A 10,722-nucleotide genomic window follows, 5' to 3' on the forward strand; every position below is an offset into this window, starting at 1 on the left:
CTGCTACCTAAGCCTCTGCATGAACAACAGTGAAGGGTCTTCTTCCATGTGAGGGAGGCATCCAAGAAAAGTCTACAAGAATACTGTTTGAGGCTATCTTAATGCTTGACAACCATGTTCAATCCATCCAACTGCAACCACTTTGGTTGCTTGCCACCAGTATCCATCACAACCCTGCCACACAACATTAAGACATGCTGGTGCTATACAGCAAATTTCAGAACCTTGGTGATGCAAACAGTAACTTAGACTCTTGGAAATTTTATGTGCTGCCTGGAATATTATACTGTACTTGACAACAAAAACAGGACAGGCCCCCAGGAACATCTTGCACCTTGTATGATTTTAAACATATGAACAGAAAAATTCGTTACCTAAAACTTGAGACAATTTGCTTCTCAAGATATATTGACATTATAATGTTACCGACTAACATGTAGGTCACAAAAGCTCATAGTAAATTGGGAAGGACGGCATTGTTCTTGCTGTATAGAAAACAAATTTCAACTATATATTGAACTGTTAAAGAAAAAATAAACATTGCCCGATGCTATTACCTCTCAATCATGTAGGTCATTTCTGGAACTTTGTAATCTACTTCACCGGTGTAAGTGAAACAAATTTGAAAGAATATACTAGCTTACAATTTCTATAGCCCCTGTACAAATATGTCATCTGAAAGGTTCTACAGGTGCTGTTTCCTCAAGAAGTGCAGCAGCTTGGAAACATTCAGCAGCCTCAGCTGCTGACCTGCCACCTTCCTCTTTGTAGAGTAGACCAAGATTAAACCATGCCATATGATTTGTTCTATCAAGCTGCAGTGCATCAGTCAGGAAGCACCGTACAGAAGGCAATGGCCTGTCCCCAAGTTGTCGTAGAATAGTAGCAGACGATATCAAACTTGGAACATGTTTACTATCAAAGTCTAATGCTCGAAAATAAGCCCCCAAAGCTTCTTTTGGAAGATCTTTCGCTTCACATAGTTTTCCTGGAAATAAAATTGCAGTAAGTAATACGAAGGAAGTATCTTTCTTATAGTGCAAAAACCTGAAGAATTTTTTGCAAATACTTGCTAAAGAAACTGAAAGAAATGCATTCTAACTTACAATGACCCCATCTATACATGGTTAGATTGAAAAATGAAAATTGTGCCTAGAGAATGACATATACGTATATTTTCAAAGGTGAAACAAACAAACTCAAAATTTATCGACATTTTGTAATAATAAATGGGTAAACCCCAACTGGAGCTTTGATCATCAATTAAGTAGACATGTTAATGTTTTCTTACTTTCAACTCCTAAAATATTTTTACAGAAGATAATATTTCGACAGTATAGTTGCATAAAAAAGGACAAAATTAACCTGTAGCATGCCAAGCCAAGGCAGAATAACAATTAGTTGCTCTTATCTTTGATACACAAACTTCTGCATCCCTCCACTGTGACATGCCTAGGTACAAGAGAGCTAGATCATACCAGGTCTCTGTTTCCAGGCTTTTATCATCTTCGCCACCCTGTAGAAATCATGTAAAAATGTCAGACATAGTGACCTTCTAAATGCTACTCTGTTATGGACATAAGCCGCATAACCACAAATATAAAAGGATGAAGAGGTCACTTTGGTGGACCTTACTAAACTCTTGACCCAACAACTAGTCCTATGCCTGTATGCAGCAGTCAACATAAAAAAAAACTTGGAACTGAAGGCATATTACTGGCAGCAATCACCCTATGGGTCTAGTTGGTTAGCCTGTCGCTCATGTTGGTTCAAACCTTTCCTGTTCTCACAAAGAAGAACGAAACAACTATCACATCAGCAGAACTATGCCCTGAGCCGAATCTTGAAATCATAATTAATGTATATGAAATGTTCATGTCTTATTGTCTTCAGATCATTACACAATGCACCCTACTACTGGCAGACAAGGCTACCAAAACTTTTTGTGTAATTGTTCTAATAGCAACATGGAAACTTTAATTTGTGTAATATATCTAAATATGAACAAGAAATTGTGATTCCTCAATTAGATTTGGAAACAGGAGAGCACCTTTGCCAGTGAGATCCCAGCTCCAAAACTTTTTGTTCTAAGTTGAATTAAAGCAAGAAGTTGGGTATATGTCCCAACCGCATCCCTCAATTGCCCCTGTGCAGCCTGGATTCTGGCTTTGGTTCGCAACAAATCTCCTTGATTCCATTTCCCAGTCTGATCAAGAGCAGCATCAACAACGGTTTCAGCGTCAGCAAACAGTTTTTGTGCACTCAGTATTCGAGCTAAAAGAAGCCAACTCCTTAACTCAGATCCAGCCTCTAACTTCACCAGTTTTTTTGCATAAAATACTGCTGCATCTAACTTCCTTTGCTCAGCATTTTCAAGGCTCAGATTGTACATTATCCTACAATCTTGCCCATGCATATTTTTTTCGGCACTGCCAAGTACTTCGAGTGCTTCACACTGCCAAGAAGCTCGCTCGGTATCAGATATAGCATATCTAGCTTGATTAGAAAGGGAAACACCAAGCAAAAGATCTGCAACACCCGCCAATTGTTTGCATCCTCCTTGTATATTAGTTATAGCCCTCCGTGCATAGGCAGCGCCTTCAGCATGAGCACCCTTCTCAACGCAAACTTTTGAAGCTAGGAGAAGTTCTTTGAGGTTGTCAGAATCCTGTCCAAACTTCAGTATCCTTTTGAGTAGATTCAGGGCAGTAGAATCATCTTTTTCTGCTAGGTAACACAATGCAACATTGTATGACCATTCTCTTTTGTCTAGCAGACCAGGTAACAGTTCTTCAAATTGTACAGCCAGTGGTTTTAGCTGCCCTGACATGGACAGCGCAAAAGTAAGGTGATGCATCACAGTGGGATCCCGCTCAACCCTCCTCAGATTAAACTTTCTCAATAGAATCATTAAAAGGAGTGTAGCCTCTTCCATATTGTTGCGTGGTACAAATGAACCATCCAACTGAGAATGGAGATTTGGAGGGCGGGCTTCACAGCCACTGTACAGAAGAAAAACAGCAAATTCCTTTTGTATTTTAGCTATGGTCTCTCCATCAAGATTCCAGTTATTGAGAAGAGACCTCCTATATTCAGAAATGGCTTCAAGCGAAAACCCTGCTAATTTCCATAACTCAGGGAGAAACTCTACGGCCTTGCATATTATTTCGTTCAATTTACAACCTTTTCCAAAGCCTGCTGGTAAGCCTTCAGGTACTGCTGCTTCCACGATATCCAATATCATTCTGCACTCTTGTGCAGCATCTGCAATATCAAATTGAATTGAAGTTATGCTTACAGTAAACACACGCATGACAGCGGAAATGCTAAATAAGAATCTTTTTTAACACCAAAGAACTAAAATGCCAAGCAATTGTGCACACATGTGTGAGTGTGCATGCCTAATCATGTGTGTGACAGAGAGATGGGGTACCTTTGAACTTTCCGAGATCATGAAATGCTCTTGCTTTGAGATATATGGCCTCCATAAGTAGGCTCACAGCATGCAAGGGCATTGGTGGAGCATCCCATTGTGAACGAGTCTTCCGGCGATGTGCTTTTCTAGCAATTGAGATTTTCATCTTAGGAACTAACGAAGATATGTCTATCCCATCAAACACACGAAGTGCTGCTTCTACATGTCCTCGTTGGTACTCTAGCCTTCCTAGCAATGCCCTTGCTTCCTGTAAAATGCAAATGCCAAAATAAAATATACATTTATGATCATGTATTGAATGTGGGAGTTAGTCAAGAATGCAATCAGTAAATCCACCGACGGTAAAGTTAAGATACTGTAAAAAAAGGTACTCAAGCATATGATTAAATCAAAGAAACAAAGTTCATGGTAAAAAAATGATCAATATTTTTCTAAAAGGACAAAAATAATTTACTCCTAGAAAGCTTCTCATTTAAATTGCTTGGGTAGTATATATATGCAAATAGAATAGTAAAAATTCAAACTAGAAATCAGTTTTTGTTCGGCAAATTGCATGCCAGAAAAGGATAAAGCAGATGGTTTCCTAAAACAGCAAGGAGCTAGTGAGCCAATTCTGGTAGGAGATAAAATATGAATATTTCCATTCGATTAACTTCACAGAAACAGGTAGCTCGGCATATGTTAAAATTTTACAACTAAATTCATAAGGAAGCATAAATGGAAAATAGGAACCACGATTAACTTAACTACGACGCAAACTAGCTGTTAATAAAATTACTTCACAGGGAATTTATGTACAACTAAATTCGTAAGGATGCATAAAAGGAAAATAGCAGCCGCGATTAACGAAACTATCAAGCAAACTAGATGTTAATAAAATTACATCACAGGGAACCACAAGACAGATGGGAAGCATGTTCAAAGACTTTACATTCCGCAAGCAATGCAACTACTCAAAGCATACTCTTATCAAAACAACAGCATTAGTTCCACAAAAGGAAACACCGACCTCATAGTTAAGGCACACGCCCTCCCGGAGTGACAACTCAGCTTCCTCGATGTTGCCATTATCAAGGTATTGCTCAACCTCTCCATTCCTGGAAGAGTACCCACTTGCTGAGAAATCTTTGGTAAACGTAGAGTCCGACGACCGGATGGTGTCATCTGCCCCTTTCAGCTGCTCCCCAGAGCAAAGGCACTCCATTGCCATCCGCCGAACAAAATTCCTTAATCTTCCCCTCCCTTCCCTACCCTCCATCCTGCTGTATCATATGTCGTCCCATCTCTCCACACAATTACCTAACATTCAACAGCATGTCCACAATTACTAAACATTGTGCGAAAAGATAAAACCAAAATAATCACATTGTAATACAGCCTTGTCATGCTACCATAACAACCAATTTAGCAATCGAAGCACATCTCAGCGATACTCCACTACAGCATGTACTCGGTGGTTTACACGAAACTGAACTGGGGGATAAGGAGTTTTTGAAAACAGAAAAAGAAAATCAACTTACCCATGAAGAACAAGACAAGATTCGGCCGCCGCCGACAGCAGATCGAGATATCTGAGCAAACTCCCGCCCCGAGTTCCGAAGAACTAGCCCTAAATACGGATCCCACGGGCCGAAAATCCCTCCTTTATTCCAAGAACTCGACGAGAGTTCCCCCCAGGAAAGAATACGGCCAGCCACTGACGGAGCCCTATCTACCGCCTACCAAGACCTAGCGAACTCCCCAACTGAATGCAAGATTCGGAGCTCGCAACCTCCTCCCCTCAGGTCTTGAAAACCCGGCGGTGAGAAAGCGAAAGAGTGCATCAAGATACATCGCAAAGAATAAAGCAAAAAGGTGTAAAAAGACAAATCGACCGGGGCCAAGCACCGAATAGTTGAGTTTTAATTTAAAAAAGAGAACCAGCTCACCTTTCCTCCTGCCCAAACCCAAAGGGAACCTAGCTCGCCGCCGACTCCGTCAAAGAACTCGACCAGTGTCGCGCTCGGCGACTTGGGCGAGCCGGGGGTTCGAACGGATCACCGGAGCGCCGAGGAAGCGACGGTTTTGCGCCGGCGGATCGATGAACGAGCCGAGCTCCGACTTAGAAAATGGACGAAGGCTCCCGAATCCAGGAAAAGGGAGGGGGACGGGAATCTACCCTTGTTTGAACACTGAGACGTGGGTGGGGTAGTTGGGAAGAATGCTCATAGTCGTACTGACTCTGTGACTCGTGTTTTTTTCCAGATGACCTTGGTGTGACTCGTGCGGACCTTGCCAAATGGGCCGGCACGGCCCGGCTGCCCCCATTAAAACGTGCCTGACACGGTTCGGCCCATAGCTGCCCGTTTATAAACGGACCGAAAGCAAAGGAGTACTTTGGTAACGTGTGGTTGACTCATCTTATGATCCGATTTGTATCGTACTTCATGTGGACTATGAACAATAAAGATTTGCTTCATCCTAAAAAAAAGTTAAACCAGAAGTGAGCGTGGAAATCTCCTCTGGACGGATGTATAAAGATGAAAGTTGATGCTGGTGTGGGAAGACATGAAGACAGGGGCTCCTATGCCGTGGTCTATCGTGACCAGTCCGAAGTATATGGGGGTGCGTCTTCACTCGTGATGCATGACATGATACAACCGAAGATCCTAGAAGCTATTGTTGGAAGAGAAGTTCTGTATTTGGCGCATGATCTACACTTGAATCACATACATATTGCTAAAAATTTGGTTAACAATGGTTAACAATCTAAAGAGCTCCTACTTGGGTAGATGCAGTCCAATTATCCAGGACATAAAAGAGATGATGACCAATTTGATGAAGTCCATATCATGCATGAGAAGAGAGAACATATAATGGAGGCTGGCGATTTAGCAAAAAAAATAAGTTACCTTAGATTCGGGGCGCCATTTGTGGCTTTCAAATCCTCTAGATTTTATGTACTTGCCACTATCAGTTTCCATTGAATAAAGCTTGGTAGCACCTCTAGAAAAGTTAAATGTGTCGCCCGTGGCTCATATATCCCTGATGGTTTGCGCCCTTTTGGGTCATATAGAATGCCTGAAAACTTTTGGATTGTTTTTTGGGCCTATATCTATAGTACCTAAATAGTTCATCTCCATTACCTTATTTTTCTTGACATGCAAGCTATCCAACTCAGCAGTAAGCCACATCAGCAACTTTGCCTTGCATAATGCCACGTCCGTATTGTGTTACCCTTTGTTTTATGCACTTTAAATTCCTTCCGTGCGTAGCCTTCCCTGGTCACCAAAGTGAGCTGATTGCTTCGTGTTTCCCCTTTCATAAGTGATGATCATGATTACTCTGAGACAATAAAATTCCACCACAAGCCAGATGTGCGCTCATTGGGGGGCCTCTACATATCCCCTTCTTTCACGGTCCCTCTGCCTTCATCTCTCCGCATCTTTATCATCTCACGTCGCCGGCTGCCTCACGGCGCAACACGCTTTCCCTCCGCCTTCACTTCCTTCAACGGCCCCTGTGTGCCTTGCCGCGGGATCCTGAGCGCGCAGCCACGACCTGCCCTGAGAAGTCGCTGGCCATGCCACCTCGCCATCACCATGTGGAATTTGGGAGGAGACCAGGGCTCCAAAAGTTGGGAAATCAGATTCGTTGGCTTTTTTCCATCCTATTTCCTTCCAGCAAGTCTACCGAAGTACTGATTGGTGTCTTTGCTCATTCATTTGGTAATAATTCGTACTAAACATCAGATTAGTGGCCACGGCTCGACTTGCAACAGATGCATCCAACAGCGGCGCCCATGAAGAACAACCCAGCAGGGGCGAGGCATAGGACGAAGCAGTGGGCGAACAAGTGGCTCTACGAGGCGAGGCCAGGTGGAGGATAGACACGACACAAGTTCCTTCCATATAGGTAGTGGTTTCTTCTCGACTGCCTCGGGCTCGAGCTGCCGCGACTATGACGCCATACACAGTATCGCTGCAGCTGCCTCCATCAAGTCCAGGTTATAACTCATGTTGCCTCCATGGACTCCCCCCTCTTTTTTAAAATTCTTTGGGTGATGTATCTTTTGTTTTTTGGAGAATAAAATGGTGTTTTCCAGTATTTTGTATTTTGTATCCTCTCTTGAAGTGATAAATGTTATGCAGGTACTAAAATTGACTGATTGGAGCATGCGCACATATTCATTGTTCCATCTCTTAACAAGAAGCAAGCTGTTCCCATTCAATTTAGTTTCTATGTGCCCTCCAGTGTCACCATCTGTACGTAGCCTCTCACAATCTATTCTTGTTGAAGACCTTGATGCATACACAAGGAGTCAAGGATTGTAAATTCTTTTGTATGGAGGTCACTTTATTCTTTCGTGCTTTTGGGGGACTGATTATAAATATTGCATGCTAGCTGGTAAATAAAACAACTCACCAATTTTAAAGTGATGTGCCACTTGGTGCAGGCTAACTCTGAAAATATTTCTAATTTTTATTTTCTAACTGAAACTTACTGCTTTCCACACAACGCTCCAATCTGAAGGTATGAGCATACTTATATTTCTGAGTTGAGTCATATATATGTTTTACTGCAAACCATGCTATCTCACTTCCTTTTTTGTTGAAATTCCACAATACTTATTCTACACTTCCCTTTGTGCAATTGTTCCATGTAGATTTTGGTAAAGAGATATATTATGGATGCATAAATTCATCATTCTGGAGTTTATTTCATTGGTTGATGTCAGATCACTAAAACTGAATAACATTCTAGAAATTACAAACCTTTTTACAGGACAAAATTTATGAACACTATAGTGTCTTCAGATAAGGATTTAAGTTTCCCGATCATTAGCGTGTTACATTTGCCCATTTTATTTGCTGACTAAAGAGTGCCCCACGTCACAAGCTTACTCGAAATATCAGAAAGATACCAGTGTGTAAGGACTATCTAGATACACACGAGGGATCCCAAAGAAATCAATGAAGGTCTATTGATTGATCTAATTTTCCCTAATAGATTGTGTTTACGGAAAATTATCAACTCTGAACCATTAGAGAAGGCAATGCTATTATCAACTCAATGCAACTCATGTGCTTCGTTTTCCTTTTTAGGATCACATTTGCCAAGGTCTTATTATCGTGTATTGCTGAAGATGTCCAATGAAATTACTTTGTAGAAGTGTAGAAGTTTGCTTAAAGGAATGCCATCCGTAATCTTCTTTGTTGTTCATCATATCTTATATTAATGCTAATTCAAGATGAATGGTTCTTCTTTGGATAACAGAAGTATCTTGATATTTACCTATCGCTTTTGTCTTCATTTTTCAGTTTCCTTTCGGCGATATTTATGTGTTAATATTCGGCATTACTTCAACATGTATGCATATCGCTGCTGACTCTCCTCAATGCTGTCTACTATGAGGAAAATATAGGAAGGTGAACATATCTTTACTGCCACACCTATATACATGATATCCAATTATATTTCTTATATCCCTATTTCTCTAACTGATGCCATTTTCGTTAAATGCAATGCACTAATAAGTTGATTAGTTTGTTAATGTTTCTGTAGAGTTGTGTTATGTAATCCACAATATTAGTCACAAGAGGGGCTTCCAGATAAAACATGTAACAACATAGAAGTTTACAAGGTGAAGCCCTCATGATTCTATGAGACTGATGGCATTTGCATGACATTTGCTTACCTCCTGCTGTGGGATGGATCAAAGTAGATGTACACATGTGTTCAAGACTCAGGCCTATAGTTTTGTGATGATGTTATAGTTGTAGCTTGAAAGATTTCTTCCATTGCAAAAGCTGAGATGTTAGCCTATATTGGAGCTTTAAAACAGTTGGTTCCACGTGCAAATGACCATATATATAAACCTCTATTTTGATTGTGGTTGTTGTCCAAACTTTGAATGATGTAAATTGGTGGGTCGACCTTATTTACCTATATATGTACCACCATAGTCATGTATCACTCCTAAGTATCAATGTCAAATGAAAATAATTTATTCATTTGTTTGCTAAACTTTTTAAGAGAGTAAATTTACCAAGTAAAACACCAATTTTGAGCAATATTTTCCACAGCAACGTGCGGGGAATCATCTAGTATTAAAAAAATATGAAACCCCAGCCTGGCCAAGGCATGGCCCCAAACATGTTGTGTGCCGGGCATGGCCTGTTTAGTCGTGTTTCGGGGACATGCCCATATGATGGGTCGAGCATGTGTGCTAACGGGCTGGCACCCTAGGTACGGCCCAGGTGGTTAGGTTCCTCGTTCTTGTAGAGTGGACCGTCTGATCGAAGTTAATCTAAAACACATGTTTTACATCTGGGTCCTTGATTATTTCATTTTTTCTCATATATGTGATGAACCCACGACTCAATTTAGGCTAGTTGATTCTTGTAGTTCATTTCAAACTAGGCCATGTATTTTTTTATGTACTCACTGTATGGACCACATTATTTCTTGTCGATTGCAGGGCAGGATCCCTACCTTGCAATATGAGAAGAAAATGCCTTGCTTCTAGGGAAAATACGATGTTAAATACAACAAGTATAGTTATCTTGTGGAAGTTGAACACTATAAACCATTTGCATGGTAGTGGGTATTTCTCTTCATAATTATGATAAGTTCCATAAGGATGCTTATCAGTATTCTTTATAACATAAGAACCATCATAATCATCTTAAGTGGCAACTTTAAACTCATCATAATCAATTTAAACATTCTCCAAAATAGTGGAATCAACACTACTTAAAGTCATGACCTCTTTGAATCCACTTTCATCATTGTAATCATCATATCTAGTGGCATATTCTCATCATAGTACATTTCATCTCAAAAGTAGAGGGGCTAAAAAGATCATATTCATCAAACTCCGACAACCCCAAGTTGATAGTTTGCATACCATTAGCATGTTTGATATTCATAAAGTACATACTAATAACATTGCAATCATGATTAATTTTCAAAGAACTCACATCAATCATCTTTTAAAGTTCTTCCTTGAATACATCAAGTCCATGTTCAGATTTCATATTTTCAAGATAAACTTTACAATGATAACCAAGTGCACTCATCTTCATTTATTTGTTGTTTTATTTCATAAGACAAACTAGTAAATAAGAAACTAAAATATTCAATTGTAAGATCTAAAGAAGATACCTTTAAACACTCACCTCCCCGATAACGACACTATAAATAGCTTTATGTCTTCTACACACTCTATTTTAAAAGACTTTAGTAGGCCTCCAAGCACAAAGAATTGTAGGACATCAAAAAAATTCCCTCAAATGGATGATCTA

General features: G+C 40.3%; 1 protein-coding gene and 1 long non-coding RNA gene across 4 annotated transcripts; one reads left to right on the forward strand and one right to left on the reverse strand.

Moving 5' to 3' along the window:
* Nucleotides 1-437: 437 nt before the first annotated feature.
* LOC123120984 (protein NPGR2) lies at nt 438-5,664 on the reverse strand. 2 transcript variants are annotated; one of them, XM_044540949.1, is made up of 7 exons: nt 5,365-5,651; nt 4,957-5,222; nt 4,446-4,735; nt 3,434-3,683; nt 2,051-3,264; nt 1,366-1,516; nt 438-988 (listed from the first exon to the last, which is right to left on the reverse strand). In XM_044540949.1, exons 3-7 carry the CDS (start codon nt 4,692-4,694, stop codon nt 672-674), a joined length of 2,181 nt encoding a protein of 726 aa, XP_044396884.1. In that variant the 5' UTR covers nt 4,695-4,735; nt 4,957-5,222; nt 5,365-5,651; the 3' UTR covers nt 438-671. The 2 variants fall into 2 exon arrangements, with proteins under 2 accessions (XP_044396884.1, XP_044396875.1); XM_044540940.1 differs by lacking the exon at nt 4,957-5,222 and having other exon boundaries at nt 5,365-5,664.
* Nucleotides 5,665-6,764: 1,100 nt separating this feature from the next.
* On the forward strand, nt 6,765-9,429 carry LOC123121000 (uncharacterized). 2 transcript variants are annotated; one of them, XR_006459620.1, is made up of 3 exons: nt 6,787-7,421; nt 7,567-8,844; nt 8,981-9,429. It is a non-coding gene; the product is annotated as an uncharacterized lncRNA (long non-coding RNA). The 2 variants fall into 2 exon arrangements; XR_006459619.1 differs by having other exon boundaries at nt 6,765-7,421; nt 7,567-9,429.
* Nucleotides 9,430-10,722: the final 1,293 nt, after the last annotated feature.

This window comes from Triticum aestivum, chromosome 1B (genome assembly GCF_018294505.1).
Source record: "Triticum aestivum cultivar Chinese Spring chromosome 1B, IWGSC CS RefSeq v2.1, whole genome shotgun sequence".
NCBI lineage: Eukaryota > Viridiplantae > Streptophyta > Magnoliopsida > Poales > Poaceae > Triticum > Triticum aestivum.